Below are 23,711 nucleotides of genomic sequence, written 5' to 3'. Positions count from 1 at the left end.
TCACACGCAAACATGCTACAGACACACAGGCTGTGTACATATTAAGATGAACATGCAGTCTGTACACGGTGTGCTGCCATGCACGTGCACACATGCGTAGCTCGGGAATAAGGGAGAATGGCCCCCGATTGTTCGTTCTCTTAAGCTGCACTAAATGTGCATGTTTTTATTGTGTGAATTAAAAGGATGCATGCAAACTGAATCATAAAATGCATATCTGAACTCTTGCATCATGACCATTATGGCTCGATGTGCAGATAATGACTTATCCTTCTTGGAAAAGTTTTATCTCCTGGTTAGTCAGAGGTCAGAGGCCCGGAGCTGACAGAGATTCAGTGGCCAAGGACACGTCAGCAGGACGGAGAGGTGGAATTATAGGATGGACACTCTGAGCTCCTGCGCACTTTTTAGATTTGAAAGTGACTCGGCACTGACGTGGAGAAGAAATCAGCAAAAACAGGACAACAACTGTCAGAATTTATTTTCTGAAGAAGATTATCCACAAAATTAATTGTGAAAAATAAGCCACGTACCCATAAGGTGTGAGAATGTGGATGTGCACCTTAACACGCCTATGTCTGAAGTGGAGGTGACCCAAATACAGAACTAGTGAGACAAAATAAACAGAATAAAAATTAGCTGCACGTGATATTATTCAATTCAGGTTTTTCTCTATCCAGTCTTGAAAACTGCCAACTCGTGTCTGAGTCTGTCGGTGGCAGTTGTTTTCCTCGTAGCTGAAACCCTCCAAAGCGAGCAGCTGCCAGCCCGAGCTGCTGGAGGCTCCCAGAGTCTCCTCTTGACCCGACAAGACTCGACCCGTGGGTGGAAACACAGCTGGCAGGGTTGTGAGGCCTGGAACAGCACCGGGACAAGGGCTTTCAGGACTGGATGGCCTCTTGACGACACACAGCGCGCTGTCACTAATCGCTGCGGTACGTGTTCCTCCCTGAGCAAATTCTTTTTCACAATGAGCCACATCACTCAACTCAACAAGCTCCGTTTGGCTCGAGGCGGCGTAGCGGCTCAGGTGCCTGTGATTGTTCGGTAGAATCCATCTCGCGGTGTAAGCCTCCCGCACCGTCACCTCTCCTCCGTGCATTCTGGGTAGACACACCGGCAGCACGCGCTCGCTGATCTTGGCCTTGTCTTTCAGCTTGAGCACGGCCACGGTGGCGTCCGGGGCGAAGTAAAAGTTTGGATGGACTAAAATATCTGCAACCTGTTGAGGGAAAAGAGAAAGTGGATTAAAAAGTAGAATACTATTTGGAATAAGTGTTGAGATCAGATAATATGCATCAAGATGTGCACTTATTTTAAAATCCAAATCAAATACAGTCGTATCCCAGTAAAGCTTTAAGTGCACATGCTGATGCCGGGAGGATTTCTCCCTGTAACCATGTAAAAACAAAACCCTGTCCAGAGGATTATATTTATTTAATGAAGATTTCTTGCTTAATTCTTCATTGCATCTGCTGTTTGCTCATGGGAAACTTTGTTATGCTGTTTCGCCTAAAAAATGTTAAAAATAAAACCAGTGTAACTGGAGGATTTGAGGTGAAAACATGTTTAGGCTTCGAGGTTAAACGTGAGATAAATGTGGATTAAATGCAATAAATCCACCATCATCTCAAATTTAGCTGCTTTTACAATGAAACAGTTATTTTAGGAATTAAAAACAAAGATCTGAGAGCATTTCCCTCAGACGTGTTGTCGACGGTGGCGTACCCTGAGGTGGTGCTGGCTTTTCGTCTGAGCCCTGGACGCCTGGTGCTGCACGCCTATGACAACCTTCACGTGCGCAGGGTGAAACGGCTGCTGCTTGTCCTTGTCCACCACACACTGAGCTGCCACCAGGACGCTGCGCTGGGCGAGCAGAGCCCCGCTGCAGGCCAGGAGCCAGAACGTGGACTCCTCTGAGGCCTCCCGTCTGCCGCTCGCTCCATGGGGCCTGTGGCCGCGGGCTGTACCATCAGGAGGCGAGCGGACGTAGACGGCTGCGTGCCACGGCCACTGAGTGTCTGAGAGGTTGTGAGGACTGAAAGTGTCGAATTTGCCACAAACTAGAAAAGCAACAGGCAAAGAGGAAAAAGTGTCAAAAACTATAATCCATAATAAACTGCAATAATTCTGACAAGGAGATTTTTAATAAATATTTGAAGGCCCTGCCACATTTGATGAAACATGTTTTATTGAACTCTACATCCATTCAATGCTTCATATTACTCATTTAATAGAAGAATATACATTTACTCAAGTTTCACTTCACAGCGTGACCTCACCTGGCGAGCAGGAGACGTGGCGCCCGCTCCACCTGCCGGTCTTCAGACAGGTGCGACGGGAGCTCCCCGTGTGGCGGTAGAGAGGCGAAGCACACTTGTACTCGATGCTCGTGTGGACAGAGTGAAAGCCACGAGGAAGCTCATCCGAAGCGCCGTCATGTCTGTCTATGGCGGACAGTCGGCCCAGTGTTGGTGGGATGAACCCGGCGGACGACAGATCGTGGATGTTGAACCTGGATGAGAGCTGCAGCCGCAGGTTTGGAGTCTCTCTGTGGGAAAGAGCTGCAGCTTGTCTCAGTAGCTCCTCGCTCAATCTAACATTCTCAAAGATTTACCTGAAGGTGGATTGTTTGATCAGGTCTTGATGCACATTAAGATGTTTGTTGATTTTTTGGCATTTGATGTTTAATAAAGTTAATTTGGCAACTAGCTTCAAATCAACACTGCAGCTGCAGAGGGCGCTGTTGCTCAGTAAAAGTTACACAGTGTTGCTTTAACAACGTCGAGCATTTGTACACATAAGTGTAGTCAAATGACTGAAATACACACAGCACATTGTTATGAACGTTACCTTGACGACAGATGCGGCTTCACAACACCGTGTCGCACAAGTTCGGACACTTTGGGCTCTCGACAGGCTGCAAACCAAAAGGGCAACTGTTGTTATGATAGAATCACTTCCACTGCTGAGCGGCTCGGTTTCAATAACATGAATAAAGGTGTTCAGAAAGTAAAATGACACAATAAACAAGATCCAACCTTGTGCTCTAGTTTCTAAAATGTGTTTTTCTTTCACATGAACATTTGCAGGTGAAGTAAAATAAAAAAATGAAATAAGAAATCGAAAGGAATTCTTCTTCTTCATGTTGACACAGTGATGAAGTGAGTTGTCGACCTCTCGTGTGTTTTTTCAAAACAACCAACCTCTCACACACTTTGGTGGCCTGCTGCTCCAGGATCCATTAGAGAGGCAGGTGCTCTGGTGGTTTCCGATCAGCACGAAAGTGTTTTTACAGAAAAACTCCATCGTCTCCGCCCCCGCACCCCCTGCTGTGTCCTGAGCCGGCCTGTAGAAGCCATTGAGCAATTTAGGAGGAGGGGCGCACTGGACTCGGCTGGTTTGGTCTGTATGAGCGAGAAAGGAGAGAAAAATAATTTGTGGCTTTCAGTGCGTTCAGAAATGAAGCCCAGAAAAAAAAACCTGGTGGGAGAAAGTACCTCTCACACATGTGGGAGCGGTGCCACTCCACATGCCATCAGGCAGACAGCTCCTCTGCTGGGAGCCGGTGAGAATGAAAGGTGGATGACATCGGTACTTCACAGACGCAAGCTTCTCGTGGAGGCCGTGCACAGGCAGCCAGTATCCGTTCACCGGTGCCTCTGGAGGTGCACACACCGGATCACCAGCGGCTGAAACATAGGAGAAAATATCTGACTGTTAAAAGTGAAGGACAGACTTCCACTCAATCAACAGGCAAAACTGAAGGGACACAATCGTTTCAATCATTTACCGGTTATTTATTTTTACCATCAACGGTAAAAAAACGTTTGAAAATGAGACCAGATGTAGTTAATCCTTTATTTGTCCCACTATGGGGACATTTGATTGTAAAACTGTAATGAAACTATAGATTGTAGAAACAGAACCTTCAGTAAAAGTAATAAATAAGTAAAAATACAATAATAATATGAGGAAATTGTGAAAAAAAAAAGTTTGAAATGTTAAAATGTGATAAATACAAATGTATTTATGTCCAAAGCAGAACTATCAATTACAAATATATCATATGATATATTAAAATATCATATACGAATCCATGAGGGATTAATAAATAATTGTGGAAAAAATCAGCATTATTTACAGTTTCCTAATTTAGACATAAGTTAATTTGTTTGTTTGTTTTATTTCAATTTGAAAAATTATGACAAATGTGTAAATAAATCAAATTGTGCCAGAGGGTGGCAGCAGTGTAAAACATGCAGAGCCAAGTTTTGGTTGATCCTCAACTTTTTATGTGTAACATCTTTCCACGGTCGCTAAGTTTCTGAAACTCATTTATAATACGAGTGAGATTACAGACGACTCTGCTCTAAACATCCTGAGCTCAAACAAAGAACAGCCTTCATTTCCTCCGGGGCCAGTTTGAATCTCAGTGTTCAGCATAATAGTAATAGAATGTCACTTTTCAATCAGTGTGACAGACCAAGTCCTTGAGATTTTACATCTTACAAAGCGATAAGATGCCCAAGGTTAAAAAGAAATGTGTTTAAATTAAATATAGTAAAATATGTTTTAAGGGATTTAAATCAATGATTCGTTTACAGTTTTTCTTTCTGGATGTGTGATGTTTACGAACCCTCTGTCTGTGCATCAGGAGGCAGATCCAGGATTTCTTTTTCAATTTGTTTTTGCAAAATCTCCAGAGAATAACTCACGGAGTTTCACAGGAGCTATTACAATTACAAGTGCAGCACATGAAACTTCTGCAACAGTCTTAAAAAGAAAACTGATGAATAACATTTGGTTTCCATTATGGAAAGTGGAGTCAGACGTGTGTTTGGCTTCTGCACGAAAAATTCAGTCCAACAGGAAAAATCTGTGATTTATTTTCCAAAACCTTTACATTTCTTTTTGTTCAAGGCTTTAATTTCAGGTGCACTGACACTTTTCATGAAGCGAACAGATTTCAACCTGATAGAACTCAACGTTGAGAGAGAAACTGACTGAAGCTTCACTGAAGCTTCTCTGAAACCACCACCTTTTACTTTGACCTGATTTAATCTCGAAGTTTTTCAAAGGTTCTTTTTTCCCCAAGGGGAGGAGATTTTATGCTTAAAAAAAAGAAAAACTGTTCTATAACTTATTGATGTAAACCTTTTACCAGAAATCTTTCTGAAATGCGCCCGGACGCCCTCTCACGCAGTTAACACCGTGCTATGATACGGTTCTGTGAGCGAGCGCGAGATGCCCATGAGGAGAAAACAGAGAATAAATGGGATGCAAGTTAGATGCATGAATCGCTTCAGAGAAGGCGAAACGGAGAGAGAGAGGTGAGTGTGATAAATCTGTGTCACTGTCTGCCCGTCTCACATCGCTGAACACACACACACACACACACACACGCACACAGAAAAAGTCCAGTAGCAAACGTGGTGCATTTCATAGGAGAGAGGTGCTGCACTATGCATGGATGGGCAGTGGAAAACCATCATGTATTCATGATTTCTGAAGCAGACACCTTCAGTTTACCATGAAACAGAATAAATCAGACGGGTGCGTTATTATTCTGTGTGTGTGTGGACTCCACAGAGGAAACCAGCTTCACACTGTGTGGACAAAATAAGAAGGAACACCAGATAAAAATTTTTGAATTTTGCTTTTATTTCAGGCTGATTCTCTTAATGCCCATGTTTAGTTTTAAATCTCATTTACTTTTATCTTGTGTCTTTTATCACATCTTTCTCTCTCTCTCTCTGTTTTTACTTTTATTTTTTATCCATACTTGCATTTTCGTTTCTGTGCCATGACTGTAAAGCACTTTGGCTCAACTCTCTTGTTTTTCACATGCTGCAAAAATGAATCTGTCTTGATTTTTAATGCAGTGTAATCCAGAAACGTACTCACTCAGAGTAAGACCCACATCATAAACCTTTGAATGGAAGCTGTTCAGTGTTTGTGTCATTTTGTTCGATGCCGTGTCGATATATTGAATGAATGTATAAATGTATAAAGTATATAGCAGTCACATTACTAATAACAAATATACCTGCCTGAACTCTCCTGATAAGTGAGAACAAATCCATCGAAGTTGTTGTAGCCATCTGAGGTGAACAGGATGTGCAGGAGATTCCCGGAGCTTTTTATCGGTGGAGGCAGCCGATCCCCGCAAAACCGACCAATCACAGGGGAGCTCAGGTCGTCGCCGTCGCGCACCTCGACGTAGTCGTAACGACAGTTGTGGTCGGACTCCAAACTGAGCAGCGAAAACCTGCGGCACAACCACGCAGAGAAGTTATGTTGAGGTCACAACTTTGCTAATAAGCAGCGATGACTTGAGGAAACGATGAGTCTGACTGTGTTCCCAGCATGCATTGCACTCCACTCACACTCCAGGCCCTATGCCGCTTCCTGTTCCAGGTATTTACTCCTCACTCTAATCTCAACATGTGCCACATTCAATGATGCCGCTGATGCACAACTTGCTGATTTGCTGTGTTTCTGGTGAATATTTGCGCCGACCGGAGCCGAACGTAACCTCGAGGAATTCTGTCTGCAGCCGTTTCATGCAGCCAGACACAGACAGTAACACTTTCTGACTGCTTGACTCACTGTCGAATCACCAAGGGGCTCAGTAAGTCCTCTCATAAACATGCTGGGCTTTTCACATCGAGATTAACTACATTTCTTCTTCGTGTCTCTCTCTCTCTCTCTCTCTCTTTCTCTGTCTGCTGTGGAAAAGGGGCGTTTACCTGAGCTCGATGCTTCTGCCCCTCTGCGCTTGCACTCTCCACTCACATCGGGCGTTTGTCGGGTAACTCTCCAGGGCTACGTGACCCTGAGCTCGCTGGATGACGCCTCCACACGCTAGAAGGGAAATGTCACTTTGGTTTAGTAAATTCATATTCACAGGGCGGACATGTTTTTTAAACTTGGCGGGTGATGTCTTAAAAATGATGGGAGGATTCACAAACCGTGATTATTGACGTAATGCTTTGGAGGAGTAAAAGAAAAAAAAAAAAAGGCAAAAACAAGATGAGGAAAATTCTGGAAATTGATTTCTATCACTCTTCACTCCTTTAGTGAATCATTCATCGAGTTATCAGCCATTTTAATTAAAAACTCTTCGACAGTTTGATTGTGAAACACCTCACAGGTGACTCAGGACAACAAAGCCGCACAATGGCTCCTCTTGTGTACGTCAAAATAACTCGGAGGCCTCTCCTCCATGTGGAATTTTTTCCACCACATGAAAGTTTGTGAGTGAAAAGCAGGAGTGGCAACGTGTTCAACCTGTTTGCATGCATCGATTAATAAACCATGAGATCCACCAGCCCACACTTTATTCAAATCATTTAGCTGCGGGAGCTTCGGCAACATTATGCAGATGATTTGGTTTTCAAAGAAAAATTAGAACCTAGAAAAAAAAAAGGATACTGGCGCCACCAAGTGACCAAGTGGTGTATTACAAATGTGTATATTTGAATATATCATGATGGATATTAAAGAAATGTAGTATTAAGTGAAGGATTTTCTTTGTAGACTTGTAAATAATAAAAAATCTGACACTAAATTGACAAATGCAATCTTCACGACTATGTATTTTTGTGATCAATGCATTCTCAGAATATTAGACCTATAGAAAGTTAAGACCTTAGAGTAACTCACTCTTGCAGTCCCCTCCACTCCAGCCCTGGCGACACTCGGTGCAAAACTTCCCATTGACGAAGAAATCGTCGTTGGCCTTCCAGGTTCCGTTGTGGCAGGTTCTACAGTTCTCAAACAGGCTGCAGCCTCGCAGGGTCAAAAGCACAAAGAGGACGACGGTAAAAATCTAAAGTCATCTGCTGCCACAACACTTTGTATGAGTCTCGGTGAGAGTGTACCTGGGTGGATGATACAGGGGTCACACTGATCCAGGGCGTTGCGGCAGCAGGGGACAGTGTACCCTACCCTCGACCCTTTGGACGGACAGCGGCACTGGATCAGGTGGTACTCACAACACGGACGACACATGACGTTCCACTCGGCGCTCGGACAGTTGTCCCCTGCAGGAGCTGTGGACACAAAACAAACAAAAGCCATTGGATCAAACTTAACAGGAAACATCTGACCTCCGACATCTTAGTTATTGGTTGTCAAAATAAAATGTGACTGAAGAATTACACCAAGATATTTTCTTCCAATAAAACTTTTGCACGTGTGGTTACAGAACACGTGTCCAGAAACACGTCTCCTCCACGAGTCCTCATCATATTGTACATTACAGTAGTATGTTCTTGAACTATTGTTCCAACTGAATTGTTGTTTTCTCATTTAGCACAATTTCTTTATCACGATCAGAATCTGGGAGAAACACTGCCGATGAGAATATTTCCTTTCAGCTCACTCAGGTGTTTACATGCGTATGAATGCTGCCTCACTTTTTCAGATTTCCAACCAAGCTGTTGTTGAAGTACAGAAGAACATTGACCATCATAGAATTTAAGGAGGTTCTCACACAACCGTCGAGAACTGACATTCTCCAGGGGGGGGTCCCCCCTCAGCTCGGGGCCCCATGATTCAGACATTGACTGATTCAGATGGGGCTACAGCTAAGTGTCATCATCCCATGTTTTATTCAACCCATCAATAGCTATAGATTTCTGTGTTAAGTGTAAATAACAAAACCTCCCAGATATCGAGCCCTCGCTAATACGTCTGACATCTTCATTTATTAACAATATATGGGTTGAACAAGGGCTCCAGCAGGAGAAGATACGTGTTATTCTTATTTCAGTCTGAAGCATAAACTGAGACCAGAGGAAATGACTCATCAGGAAATAATTCCAGTTAGTCAGCACGTATACGTAAACAGGCTTTTCGTGAAAATGAGCAGCTTTATAAAAAAAAATATGAAGGAGATTTATATAAAGTTGTGTAAAAGTGAGAACAACATTCAATCAAAGCTGTAATAAATGCTTTTTACTCACCATGAGGCCAAGCTGTGACACAATAACAGATATTTAAGAGGAGGCAGTAGAGCTCAGGGTACACGTTCATCTTCCTCGTGAGGAAAGTGAACATCTTAGCTGCAACAAACTTCCAACAAGGTTCAGAGAAAGTAGCTCCAGCTCCGAGTTAGATCATCCTCTCTGCTCAGAACACTGCATAGCTGCGGATGATGAATTCTTCCATCTCCGCATTATAGAGAGAAATCCTTAACCCATTCCTCTCGTGATGTTTTCATTCACCAAAGCGTTGCATTTGCTTTGAGATTGTTCAGCTCACAATCAGTGTTCAATCTGCAACTGGTTCCACTTTCTCTGCTCCCGTTATGAGCTCAGGCTGAGCAGAGCACGCTGCGACTAACTTTGCTGGCAAAGTGAGTGGAAAGAGCATTTGAGGGAAATGAAAACACGCTAACGAGAAAAACAGAGATGAAGAAAGTCTAGAGGGAAAAAAAAAAGTCCATCTGTCAGGTCACGGAGAGGATTCAAGGAACATTATTTTTTGGGGAAGCTTCTTCTCGTTCCAGACATTGAAAGTCATTAGAAATATAAATATATGCTGTTCCTGCACGACACAAACGAGTTTACTGACGTGTCATCACACACCAGCTGTCAGATCCCAGACATGACAGCTTCACAGCTTCTTTGTAGACAAATACCAGATGTTGCCTGTAATGACCCCATTCAAATGTTTATGATGTCAGTCTCCGCAGATCTGCCAGGAGCAATGAGGCTGATAGCAGCGCCACAGCCCATTTCAGGACCAAGGTTGCTTTTCCATTACCTAAGTCGTTATTCTATGATTTCATATCTGTTCCCATCTTTTCGTTTCCAGCAGGTTGCAAGCAGACGGACGGACAGATGTGACTTCAACTGTTTTTTGGTCTTTATAAAAACATTGGGACTTTCACTTTATTCTTTGTTTTATAGTTGTTGGTGCAAACGTTAATAGTGTTCTACATGATGCAGGTCTCGGGCGGGACGGTGGTAAAGTGGTTATCTCTGTCGCCTCAGAGCAAGATGGTTCTCATCAACCCTGACTCAGAGTTTGCATGTTTTCTCTGTGTCTGTGTGGGGGAACTCCTCCCACAGCCCACAGAAAGGCAGCTTAGGTTACTTTGAGACAAAGGTGGGTGTGAATGTTTGCTTGTCTACGTGTCAGCCCTGTGATCTGCTGACAACCTGTTTGACGACTTGTTCTAGACGTACATCACCGCTGCCGTTGGTTCAAAGGATACGAGACATAGATGATATATGTGTGGACGGAGGATGTAGATCTACTAAGTTCATGGGGAACAGGGTAAAACCGTTGACTGAATATGATGAAGGACGACATGACTGCTCGTAAAAAGTGAAGCCAAATGACTTGATCATCACCTGGTGGTCAAACTACTTTTTCTCAAAGATGGATTCTGTAGTTTTAGGAAGTTCTTCTCACACTGATGTGTATTCAGGTGTATACTTTTACACAAAGAATGGTTTTAAGTACTTATTTGATACTATAAAAACAGGGGGGGGGGTGTTAAGTGTCTTTCAGACCATTGCAGCTTCGCTCTTTTGGTTCAGTCTACGTTTGATGAGATGGCTGCCGAGGATATTTAAACACATAAAACATCGTTCATAACAATCAATGAAAATCCTGCACACAAGATAAAACTGTGGAAACCTGGTATCAATTAACTGTCCCATCAACAAAGAGACTTTTCCACAACCACACATCAAGAAACATGAGTGGGTACTTCTAGATTCTCGAAACCTTTGAATCAACTGCGATCGAGATAAAGTCACGTTGAACGTCATCGTACGAGAAAGATGGAAGTCTGGGAGATTACGTGTCCTAATTCAGACAAAACTTTAATTTACGTCACTGTTGAAATGAGCATCAGAGACCAGTGTTTTTCAGCTCATGTTATTACCCATGGTGCCCTGAGCTGTTTTGAACCCTCCATGTTGCCTAGAGGAATATTCCATTTGGAGACTCTTAATTGATAATAAGCAAACAAGGTAGGCACAGCAGGGACATATAGAGGACCTCCCACTGAGACACTCCTTACACAAGGCCCCAGAAGAATGAGGACAGATACAAAGCAGCTACATGAACTAAGCTCTGAGGATAGAAACTGTAAAGTAGTAGAAATATTTGGCAGCAGTTTCATTTCACCAACTCAAATCTTTGTAAAAAACAAGCAAATGAACATTGGCTTTATTCAAATTTGCGAAAACGAATCATTTTATACCCAAAGGCTCAAAACAGCGACATGATTGTTACATTATTTTTCAAAATTAACTGCAATTTGCATGTTCAAACATCACTTCTAATAAAAATATAACAATCAGAATCAAATAGCTCTCGAAAATTTTAATCCAATACCAAATGAATATTGTCTCCCCTCCCGCTGACTAAAAGAAAAACGTATATATCTTCCTTCACTCGTAGCTTACAACATGAAAGAGACCTCATATTTTTCTCTATTAAAAAATAATTTAAAAGAGGCCTCAAACGAATAAGAAGCTTTGATATAATAATATGTACAAATTCCTTCAAACTTAAAGGAATGGATCACTGAAAAATTTAAATTCACTAATTTTCTACTCACCACTATGCCGATGGAGGGGTGGGTGAAGTACAATTGAAGTCAATGGTGACTTACACTCCAGATGTAATAAAACAACCGGTGGTTGGTGTCATCCAAGTGTCCGAAAGCACAGAAACGAGGTCATTTTCACCGTGTTTTAAGCCTAAAAGTCCACAGGAAGTGGCTAAGCTAGCTGACTTAGCTTCACGTTGGTGTCTGAGGGTCCGTGAATCACCTCGTAGGAAGATATCAGCAGAAATTCAGGCTTAAAACATGGTAAATGACCTTTTGTGCCGAATATGGATGCCGGGGCTTGCTGCACTCGGATGACACCACACGAGCGGCGGCATATGGAGGCATGTAGTGTATTTTCTGTTGTTTGGTTACCTCTGAAGACGAAGAGGACACCGTTGACTTCAATTGTATATCGGATTGGGCTGATCCAAAGTTTACTTCTGAGACTCCAGAAGAGTTTTGTGGACTCAAACACTTCACCCACCCTTTCAACATAAAGTGGTGAGTAGGTGATGAGTGAATTTTCATTTTTCGATGAACGATCCCTTTAAGTTAAAGTGTATTAAAAAAAAAAAAAAACACCCACAAAACTAGTAAACCCAACCAAACGCTCTGATTCCACGTAGGCAAAGTATCGCTTCATATCACAGTTTTACTATTTCATTAGTTAACATTCTTTCGCCACATGGACAAACGCTACACGTTTCTCTGCCAGTAGTCAAACATCAGGATTGTCTTTCTCCTCTGGTAGCAGTTTTTCTTTGGTTGAGTCCTGAGGGACTTTATGGGGAGTGCCCTTCATTTCTCGACTTTTGACAACAGTGTAGGCTGACGAGCCGCCGAGAACCATCATGTTACTGGTCCACCACAGCGCGCTTTTAGTGGACGATTCATACAGCACTGCGATGACAGTCTGCGCACAGGCTTTTGCTGTCCCTGAGACGTTGTGTGTGAGCGGACTGGTAAACTTGATCTGGAGACCTGTGACGTACCCGATGGCGAAACCAAACACTCCTCCTAATATCATCATGCCCCAAAAGCCCATGTCAAAGGCACGGCTGAAACTGACGAGACGACCGAACTCTCCGAAGATAAAAATGAGCGGCAGGAAGAGGACGCAGGCGTTGATGTTGTTGTAGTAGGACAGTTTCCAGATGTTACCATCCACTGCTGGCATCACCTTCTTGGTGTAGATGGCATTGAGGGAAACACAAGCGCTGGCAATGACCCCGAAGAAAACCCCTGACCACGAGAGGGACCCTGCTAAACCTTCCTGGTCCACACCAAGCCAGAATCCACCTGAGAAGACAGAACACATAGAGGATATCAGTGACATCATTACACAGCTTTTCACACACACACACACACACACACATATATATAATTTATATATATATATATATATATATATATATATAACTCAGTTTCTTGACCATGTTTTTTAAATTATAAAATTAGAATTCTTGGATTTATGGATATTTTCAGGCACTTATTGACATATTGATCAAACTAGAGCTGAAACAATTAGTTCAATAAAACATCTTTTATACCGAATATTAATCTTTTCTTTCAATCCCGGGAAATCGTGTCCACGTGTGTAGCAGCGTGATGATGAGAAATGTCCTCTCAGGGACAGTGAAGTTTACTTAACTTGAAGCTTAGGTTTGGGTCATTGAAAAAAAAAGAAGAAAATGCACCAACAGCCAAAATGTCTCATTCTTCAAATGCAGTTTTCTCTAACTTTCAAAAAAGTTCAAAACTTACTTATATATATTTACATCATTGCAAATGACAAAATGAATTAAAATAGACAAACGGCAAATTGTCACATTCGAGAAACTAAAAAGTGAAAGTTTGCTGGATCTGCTTGATATGACCAGATGCAAATTATATTGTAGTGACATGAAATGACTCAACAAAACATCAAGTAAAACCTGAACAATGGTAAATGTTTGACTGATGAGACAATACAAATATTAGCTGCTTTAAGTAGAATATTTAAGTGTTTGTTGATTGTCAGTTGTCAATCAGCTTGTTAGCGTTACTGTTTCTGCAAACAGGGAAACGTAACAATAGGAAAAAGTAAACAAAGTACGAAGTACAAAGACGTCTGTGCAAACAGTCAGGTGGACTTTGTTAAGCAGCTTGTTAATGGAAAATGTACATGTGAGATGTTTGATTGTTATTTATCTTGTATAAATATAAAAGTGTAAATTAAAAAAAAAAAGAAATTAAGCTTTGGAAATATAATTAATAAGAAAATATGACAATAAGCAGCGGGGAGAACCTAAACTCACAGAGCTCCACTGTATTCTTGTAAAAGTACGACTCTATATTAGTTAATCCACAACTTTATTCTGGTTAAACCACAACTTTATTGTGTTTAATCCACAACTTTATTCTAGTTAATCCACAACTTTATTTTGGTAAAACTACAACTTTATTCTAGTTAAACCACAACTTTATTCTAGTTAATCCACAACTGTAATTTGGTAAAATTACAACTTTATTCTAGTTAATCCAAAACTTTATTCTAGTTAATCCACAACTTTATTCTAGTTAATCCACAACTTTATTTTGGTAAAACTACAACTTTATTCTACTAAATCCACAACTTTATTCTGGTTACACCACTAAACTTTATTCTGTTGCCATGACTCCTGAGGTGAAAACTAATAAGGACACATCACCAGATTGGCTTCGGGAACACATGAGTGTTCTAAGTAGAACATGATCTGTGCGACCTACCTAGAATGATGCCACAGCACACGATGGCTTGCAGAGACGTGGTCTGCTTCAGGATCACGTAGGACAACAACACGTTGAACACGGTGGTGAGGGATCGACCCACCGTGTAAAAGGCCACTCCGACATTCTTCAGGCACAGGTTGTTGAAGGTGATCATGCTGATGAAGACCACGGACAGAGGCAGCACCTCCCGGGACGTCTTCAGGTCGAAGCGGACCGGCGGGAAGTCGATGAGCCACGGGCACATCTTGGCCAGCAGCTGCATGACGCAGCACAGAACCACGGACACCAGACACTGGAAGAAGGTGACGAACAGCGGAGCCTCCAGGTCCTTGTTGTCCAGCAGGTAGTTGTTGAGAAACACCATCGTGATGGAGATGAACCAGTAGAGAGCCACCACCGCCGCTATCCTCAGTGACCGGTGCAGGAAGCTCTCCTCCGGCCCGGAGCCCATCAGCGCCATCCTCAGGATCTTGTACCGCCTCAAATGCGTCCTGTTCATGGCGACACGGAGAGCAAAGGTCCGGCCGACGTGAGAGAAGCGGATCATTTACATTTAGCTGAGGAAGCTAACTGCTAGCGACGCTAACTTATGGGACATGACTTCCGCCCAAAGCAACAACAACAAACACTTCCGGTCAGACCTTTTCAGGATAAGAGCTCCCTCGCATACGATTCAAAACAACTTTATTTATTTTCTAAGCGACAGAGACAACAAGTCAAATCAGTGACATCACATGCAGTTGAGAATCTGATTTTTTAGTTGTTGTAATATTAGGAGAAATAAATTGTAATTGATTTTCAAAAATTAAAAGTACGACTTTATTCTTGTACAAGTACGAATTTATTTTTGTACAAGTACGACTTTATTCTTGAACGAGTACAACTTTATTCTTGTACAAGTACGACTATGTTCTTGTAAAAGTACAAATCTGTATAGATGCACGCGGTTCAGTGCAGCATACTAACGTTATAAAGTAAGAGTAGTATATTTGAATGTAAAAGGACGGTGACCGGGCTGTGAAAACTGTAATGTAGATCAATCCTGGATGATTAAAGTGATCTGAGTGCATTGAGATAAGCCACACAGACATAAATTATGTACAGTTAATGTGAATGAAGAAAAATATATGCAGCATAGATCAGATAAGGTGAATACTGATAAAGAAGAAAACATCCAGGAAAGCAGCCAGGTACTCCTGGCCAATGATGGAAATGCACACACAATTTCTACAGATGATGCATCCCATTCCAGTGGCGGACTGGGACAATAATTCAGGCGGGGAATTTGACTCCATTCATTTCCACCCTTTCATGCAAAGCACCAGACTTCTAGTTTATGTGGCTAACTTTATTTTTTTAAGTAACGTTTACCAGTCCAGACTACTTATATATTTGGCCACTGAGTAAATTAGGAAATACATACATTTGGGTCCAAGACAAAATTATATTTTATTCATCCCACGACGAGGAAATTTGCAATGTTACTGCAGAAGGGTTAAATAATAATCAGTTAATTAATAAGTAAGTGTAGAATAAATGTGGGAATAAAATAATGAAAGATATAGAAAAATATAAATGTAATAAACAAATATAAAAACTTAAATAAATAGCGGATACATAAATAAAGTATCTTGGTAACAATTCGATAATCAAACAGAAAGGGACCCAGAACTGTTTTTCACTTTAAACATTTATTAAAAATAAACATTGAGTAAATGTTCACTATCATTGTTTTCAAATGAATAAAACATGTGCAGATAATTTTTGTTCCCATCAACTTTCAGCATCTCAGACCAGCCTGATACTAAAGAAAAAGAAAAACCACTTTAGCAAAAGCAAAACAACTAGTCTGATAATGAAGGAGCACGTGGTGGAAATTTATATTAATTTTGGTTTCAAACTTTACATTTTACACCTGACAAAGAAAACCAAGCCACAACTGATCATTTTGTCTGACAACACACGACTTTTCACTGAATGAATGAATAAATGCTTTTATTTTGAAGGTAGACACCCCAACCAGATATCCGGGATGTGACAGCTTCCGCATGTGAACTAACTCTTTATTTTGATTTAAAGACAGACACCTTAAATGTTTGACTTTATTTCATTTGTGTCCTGTTCTTTTTTAAATATATATCCCGAATTGTCATTATTGAAACTAGTTAACTCCTCCAGACATTTCCTCTCTGCTCCATCTTAAATGACACTGTTGCATTTCCCCTTTCATCCAATAACCAACCACCTTTAGAACCTGCTGAAGAGTTCATCTCCTTTTCATTTGTATTCTTCTTGACTGGAATTAGAGCTGCGATATTTAGAAATGTCTCCGTACCTGCAGTTGTCCTGGATCTGTCAGTGCTGTGCATGTGATGTCCACTGTGAAGCAGAACGAGGAAGTGTGTGTGTGTGTGTGTGTGTGTGTGTGTGTGTGTGTTTCTGCAGCTCCTCCCATGAGGCAACAGGACAGGTGGAGTTTGAACAACCAGCATTTCCTGTTAAACACCTGCTGCCACGTCAGAGGACAACACGTGGGGTGTGTGGGAGGATTGACATGAATAAAAAACAGAATCATCAACCATGAAATTCAGGATTTACCTGATTGGTCCACTGAATTTTTTTCTGTGGGGTGATGTGTGCAAAGGCTTGAGGGGAATTTAATTGAATTGGTATCTGGTTTTAAATCTGAGCTTCACCCTGAAGGAGTGAGTGGCTCTTGCTCGACCAGATGCTGGAGTTGTGACGTAACTTTGTGGTATTTTAAAGCAAACAAAAAAGTCTATTACTTGAATTCATTTGGGTCTATAATCTTACATGAAAAATCTGTTCAGTATTTGTGTTTTTAAGAATTTATTTGATTTCCCGTCGCTGACTTTAAAACAGGTATGTGTGAGAATAGAATGGTTTGAGTCCCATGCTGTGTGTTGCAACAGGTATTTATGGTCCTCCTGTACTACTGCCTCAGGACAGGAGGTGGCAGAAAAATACCATAAATGTGGACTCTGGGTCTGACTGCAGGAACTCAGGTCCACACACAACTTGTGCAAACACATTGGGTGCTTGCATAGTGACGACCTGTGTCTTAGTCTCATGAAGCAACGTGTAGCATAGAATAGTTTTACCATTCAGACATTAAGACTTCCTGTGGTGACAGAAGCCTACAGTTATATTTGCTCTACTTTTTATTTGACGTACCCTGAGTGTGCCCGTGTTTACAATAGATATTAAGACACTTCTCATTACCATAAAAGCTCTGCAACATTATTTTCTTCATTCGACAGAAGTGGCTCCAAAATCATGAAGATCTCTGCCCTAAACACATTTCCTGGTTTTATTTGCACTGATGCTTTCATACTTTCTGACTATCTGAGTGTATGCGACCTGACGGCTTCACAGAGAAGTGGCAGTTGAGTGGGTGACTGATGTTGGGAGTGGTGAGAGGATGCATGAAGAGTGGGTTATGTGTGTGTTAGTCTGGTTTGTGACAGAGATCATGTTGAAGAAACAGGTGGAGCAGTGAATCCAGCAGAGTGCAGTTGCTGCTGTCACAGCAGAGCATGCAACATTTATTCTTCATGCTGCTTTCTAAATATCTTGGTAAGTGCGTCTCACTAAAAGATAGCGAGTGAAGTTTAACTTGCTCTTCACTTTCTCGCACCAACCCTGAAGTCGCTGGAAATCTGCTGTGAGTGAACGTTGTGTGTTGGTGTTACACATATTTTCATCAACAACACACAGAGTCAGTCAGTTTGCTGGTGCATCAGTGTTTACCCATTGAGCTATGCAGCGATGCCCATGGACCCATGTTGTCATCAGGAATACAAACCTCCATCTTCCTCCAGGAGCACAGGCAGCGTTTGTGCAGCCTGACTCATCCTGTGCTTCCATCAGAGGGTGTCCGGGTCCTCGCTGTGCTCCCCTTTGCTCAGGCTTTTCGAGAAGAAACATCTCAGTTTACTATTCACGTTACTGTTCTGCCTGCCGGCCCCCTGTCAGCTGAGGAGAGTTTATTAAGCAAGCACAAAAACTGAGGGAAGACGCTGCTGGTGGATCATGAAACATCATGATTTGTTTGCAAAGGATAAATAAATTGTGCAAAATCAGATCCAGGGTCGCGGCTGCGGCCACATGATGATCATGGATCGTGGCGGCCGCTAATCTGGGATTTTGATGACAATTATACGTAATATATTACTATTACTGGCAATACTGCTTCACCACAATTGTCATTATTGCTCCCTTCATATCTGTCGGAAATTTTCTTTTGTATAAATACTTCAAACACTGATGCAGCTCTCCATTTATGTCAGACACTGTCAGGAGTATCCTCCCCCTGATAAAAGGTTTTATTCAGTTTTTCCTCATTCTTGTCGAGGGTTAAGGGCGGAGGACGTGAGGATGTGAGGACATGAGGATGTGAGGATGTGAGGATGGGCCGTACAAATTAAATTTGATTGACAGCCACAGAACTGCCCAATGCTTCATTCAACGCTTTAAAATCTCCAAACTATCTTTATGATGTGTGACTTGCTTTGACTCTGATGAGCCTTTAAAATTGTATATTATTATGTATGTGTATTATTACTATTATGTCATAATGAATTCCAGCTTGAAGCTTTTGCCACCTAAGAGACGATATTTCACATTCAGTCCAGATGGCACCTTTACAACAGTAAGTGATCTATGATTCCTCCAGTGATTGTTCCGAATAATTAACATCTAATGCGAAACACTCATCCTTGTTCTGATCTATGGTTTGAAGAGATCCGTACCTCGTCTGCGATATATCACCGATTCTAATCACAGAATGAAATGACACCTTTATGAAGACATCACCTTATTTTAGCTATAACAGGTTTTGTTGACATAGATCTATCAACCTGTTGTGATGCTGCCGCTCTGTCGGCTCAAATCAATCAGTGGAAAGTGCCGCAGTCATTGAGCAGCGAGTGAAATATCACCACACGTTTTTCTGAATCCATACATGTTCGTGTCAAGGGCAGAATTTACAGACTTTTCCCTCGCAACCCTTCTGCTTAATGTCAAGGGCCTCGTTCCACAAACGTTTGTGAAAGACGGCCACTTGATAATCAAAATGACAAATGTGCTCATCTTAAAACCTCTTCATTGCTGTTTGCTCGAGTGTCACAGTAAAAGGCGCATATGTCCTTTCCAATAGTCTCTATGAGGCCAATGCAGCAGACGAAGTTTGGAGGACGTGGCGAGCAACTCAAAAAAAAAAAGACACAGGAGGAGTTTAAATTTTGAAATTATAATGAAACAGAAAAAATAAAAGAGCAAACTTTGCACCGTTTGGACTTTACCATCTTTTCAAGAAAGTGGGGTTGGGCTGTGGATGGTTGTTTAACCAGTGCAAATATGCCAAGATCACACAAAGAATAAACGATGTTTGAAATACATCGTCTTTCAACATACAGTGTGAGAATCAACGTTATCATAATTATATCGGCGTGAATAAAATATAATTTGCTTTTGAGCAATTTACCTCCTCATCCATCTTCAAAGTCACACACCTGTTGTAGAGGACAAGCTTCAAAACGACCAGAATCCCTTGTAATCCCCCCCCCCCCCCCCCCCATTTTATTATTAATGACACCGCTATCATTAAATGAGGCCGTTGTGACTCCAGTCTCAGTATCAGCACGGAAAACTACAGTTGAACTGAATCACCCAGCGAGTAGCGAGAGCCGATATCGGGCCGGTGAGGCTGTGATGTGACACAGTCCACAGGGCAGATTCATTTCAAACACATATATGTAATCCTCCATGTTGGACCAGAGTTTGTTTCCTAGCTATGCTGCTTTTACAACTTTGATTTCTGTGGTTGTAACAACTTCTGTTTTCTGACTGTGCCCGAACGAGACGGAATGTGCTGGAGTTTTGAAGTAGGCTTGAAGGAAAAAACTAAATGTAGAAATACGCTAATGCATCCTGGATTTATTTTGCATGAGAAAACAAAACTTGAAGAAGTGTTTCTACAAATCTTTTACTGATGTTATATTATAGAACTACCTCAATAAACAGCTTTAGCTTTGAAGAGAGTTTAAAAGAGATTCTGACTTGAAACGCACAAATATCAATCCACCAACATATTTTGTATTGAGTCAGTTGCAAAACTTTATCAGCTCTGTTTCTATAACTTCAACTGAAATAGTGTTGCGGAGACACAACTGATACATTTTTAAAATCCAGAGATGCTGTCGTTCCCATTTCAGATCAAGTTATGAAATAATGAACAGCCTAAATTTCATCAACATTAGCACTGAGTCACATAATGTCTTTCTAAAGGGGAAAAAGAAAAACGGATTCTGGCCCCTTCACTGGTTCCAATGTTTTTAAATTGATTTCAATTCACTGATTAAAAATAAAAGAACAATCAACTTTAAAAAGATAAAAACAAATCTTTTGTTGTTCTGTTAAATGAGCGAATACGCATTCACGCTGTTATTTATTAGAGTTGTTGCGATGGATAAAACACCTTTGATTTTATTCAGAGGTGACTCCCACTGTTCACCCAAACATCTAATCGATTTACAACAGATAAACAACCTGAGTCATTCTTGAGACTATTGAGACAGACAGGAGCAAATTGTACAATGTAAAGGAGAGAAAATTATAAAAACCTGTAGAAACCGTCCCACCAAAGCTATTAGTGTTTGTTCCGATCACACTGACTAAATATCACAACACATCATCACATTCATCTGCAAGTGAGTGCGAAGCTAATGGCAATAATCCCCCATGAGGGGACATTTCATCGGCCATCATTGCACATAAAACATCCCAACCTTGTAAAACTTTTAGAGCCAAGAAAGGACGACATCCTCCTGAAGAACTAAGATCATAAAACATGAATGAGCCGTCCTCTCAGAATGAAATAGTACGATAGAGCTAATAAGAATCTCTTTAACTATTCAGTATATACGCTGGCCATCGTCCTCTTGGCTTGGCTACATGAAATACAGCTGCAGAGTAGAGTGTGAGCAGATGTTGTGTTCGTCACTGTCACACGGACATGTTAGGCTTTGTTCCGGTGGCTGGCAGACTCCGAACCCAAAGACGAGTGTGATGACTCATCCCTTCTGTGGGAGGCAACAGTCGCACAAAGGAGCAGCGTCACGACAATGCTGCTGTCGTTTTTTTTTAGGAAGCTCATCCATTATCTCGTGTGCTCTCATTCATTCGTGAAGAGGGCAGGTGTCTATCCCAGCATGCAGTGGGTGACAGCGATACACCGAAGATAGGTTAGCAGTCAAACAAAATAACACTGACTCAAACACACTATCAACTCAATGGTTAAACCAAAGACAGTGAATATTTCCGCAGTTTAAACACTGACATGTGCAATAAAAAGAAAAAAAAACTCCTTTAATTGCAATGGGAAAGCAGTCAATCGTATAGATCTGTCAATTCTGGTACAAAAGATGTATTACGGGACTGAAAACAACTTGATTTTTGTGGAGAACATGAATGCCTCATAGTCATGTGGATCGGGAGGAGTAATGACTTGGCAGTTTTATTACAGTTTCCTGAAACATTCGTGATTCTAGCCTCATGGTACAAGTGAAAAAAGTATAAATACAAGTAGTTTCAATTTGTTTTACACATTTCTGGTTTGGTTAATCATTTCTGGTGAATTAAGCTAAACCACTTCGTGCCGGGGAACGGAACAAAGCACATAAAGTGCATAAGAGTGCTTTACAAAGGTCACGAGCAGAGTAGCTCGCTGAGTGACTCACTGGTTACAACACTGCTAATGAAGCTAAAGTGGTTGTGTACTGCACACTTGTGTTTCCACTCTCCTGCACTGCTGCCCACGGGCTTGGTTAATTATCTCCTTTGTTTAATATTGGTCTCACACCAGCCTCGAATGTGTTGTTAGAGGGGTGAATGAGCCGTTTGTGCTTGATCGATAATAGGACTCTTGCGTTTCTCCCATTCAATCACTCCACCTTTTTTTGTTTTTTGTCTTCTCTTTTTGTTGCCTTCCTGCTTCATTTTCCAGTTTCTCTGAGCCCTCATCCTCACACCTAAGAAGGAGGGGGAGCAGTCACAATATTTCAACACCTGTGATGTTCTATTCTCCAACCAGGGGACGGAAATGCATTTCCTGTTTGTAGTTCGGAGTGAAGTGTCGTATTGAGAATGTGGTTTTTATGACACTGCTTCTGAATTAAATAAATATCAGAAGAAGGTTTGTTAGTGTTAACGGTTGATATTCTAACAAGGTCATGTGGTTCCCCAGGGATCCATGGTTGGACCATTATTGACTCAGCCCAATTTCTCATCCTGCAGAATTCCGACTCAGCCCGCGGAGAGGCTGCCTATCTGGCCAAGTCCCTGGAGACACGGTGCTGCACGATCCAGCTCCAGATCAATGTAAGGAAATGATCATCACAACAAACATTTGTTTCACTCACTGGGCAACGAGAAGAGAACTTCAAATGTCTCAGGACCGTCCTGGATCACCAGCTGAGCTGTACAGTTTCTACATTGTACAGTTAACGTGAACCCGCAGCTATGATCTGAACATGATCACGATGTGAACGACAAAACCAAAAGCATATATGCAGCTTTTCTTTTTCTGGCCCCATGTGTTGAAAACTGCATGAGGGAAAAAGTCCCCAAAAAACACCCTGCTGCTGTAAAACAAGTCAAATGTAGAACTGCACATAGTAAATACCTTATTAATTTCACTTGAAAGAAGTTTTAAATAAACTCAGGGATCAGCTTTGCCTAACAAAGTCTTTTTTTCTACATGGATGAAGCCCAAACCCATTAAGGTTTAATGTGGAGGCCTCCAGCATCTGAGCAATTACAGCTGTTGGAACTTTTTCAAAGCAAGTCAGTTATTTCTTTAAATCCCAGAAAAGCTAATTTTGAAGAAAAGAAAGGAACATATTTAACGGATCCGTATCCACTCAGCATCAGCTCAAGACTAACAGCAGGGGCATCATCCTGCAGAATGATTTAAAAAAAGTCAAATTAATCAATAAATATCTTCAGTAACAATGATTGAATTCTCAAAATTATAATTACTTTAATAAACCCAAAGAGCATCTCGTACTTGATTTCAATTCTGCAGTCATTCAGAGGGCGTTCAGACATAATTTTAAGAGCTCCTCAGTTGCAGTTTGGGCTGACTTGATGAACTTTTGACTTTTCATTTCTTGCATCAGCCCCGTCCCTCAAAATCAGTCACCAGGGGAAATAACTCATCAGAGTGTGAAGACAAATGATTAAATAAGTGGGACAGCTTAGGCGTGCGTGTACTCACATTCACAGTGTGAGTGTCTGTGTGTATAACACCGAGTGTGATGGGGTGGCGGCGGCGGGGGGGGGGGGGGGGGGGGGGGGG

At 41.6% G+C, this 23,711-nt stretch overlaps 2 protein-coding genes across 3 annotated transcripts; both read right to left on the bottom strand.

Annotated features, from left to right (window-relative positions):
* Window positions 1-464: 464 nt before the first annotated feature.
* On the bottom strand, window positions 465-10,828 carry pamr1a (peptidase domain containing associated with muscle regeneration 1a). The gene is made up of 11 exons (XM_020099456.2): window positions 8,973-10,828; window positions 7,887-8,057; window positions 7,669-7,794; window positions 6,753-6,867; window positions 6,054-6,271; window positions 3,501-3,692; window positions 3,207-3,407; window positions 2,854-2,920; window positions 2,283-2,551; window positions 1,729-2,063; window positions 465-1,222 (listed from the first exon to the last, which is right to left on the bottom strand). The coding sequence occupies exons 1-11, from the start codon at window positions 9,064-9,066 to the stop codon at window positions 656-658; spliced, it is 2,355 nt and encodes a 784-aa protein (XP_019955015.2). The 5' UTR covers window positions 9,067-10,828; the 3' UTR covers window positions 465-655.
* A 334-nt stretch (window positions 10,829-11,162) lies between these two features.
* Window positions 11,163-16,777, bottom strand: slc35c1 (solute carrier family 35 member C1). 2 transcript variants are annotated; one of them, XM_020099537.2, is made up of 3 exons: window positions 16,668-16,777; window positions 14,330-14,823; window positions 11,163-12,880 (listed from the first exon to the last, which is right to left on the bottom strand). In XM_020099537.2, exons 2-3 carry the CDS (start codon window positions 14,790-14,792, stop codon window positions 12,300-12,302), a joined length of 1,044 nt encoding a protein of 347 aa, XP_019955096.1. In that variant the 5' UTR covers window positions 14,793-14,823; window positions 16,668-16,777; the 3' UTR covers window positions 11,163-12,299. The 2 variants fall into 2 exon arrangements, with proteins under 2 accessions (XP_019955096.1, XP_019955095.1); XM_020099536.2 differs by lacking the exon at window positions 16,668-16,777 and having other exon boundaries at window positions 14,330-15,149.
* Window positions 16,778-23,711: the final 6,934 nt, after the last annotated feature.

This window comes from Paralichthys olivaceus, chromosome 1, assembly GCF_024713975.1.
Source record: "Paralichthys olivaceus isolate ysfri-2021 chromosome 1, ASM2471397v2, whole genome shotgun sequence".
NCBI lineage: Eukaryota > Metazoa > Chordata > Actinopteri > Pleuronectiformes > Paralichthyidae > Paralichthys > Paralichthys olivaceus.
This window is presented reverse-complemented; position numbering and strand designations above follow the sequence as displayed.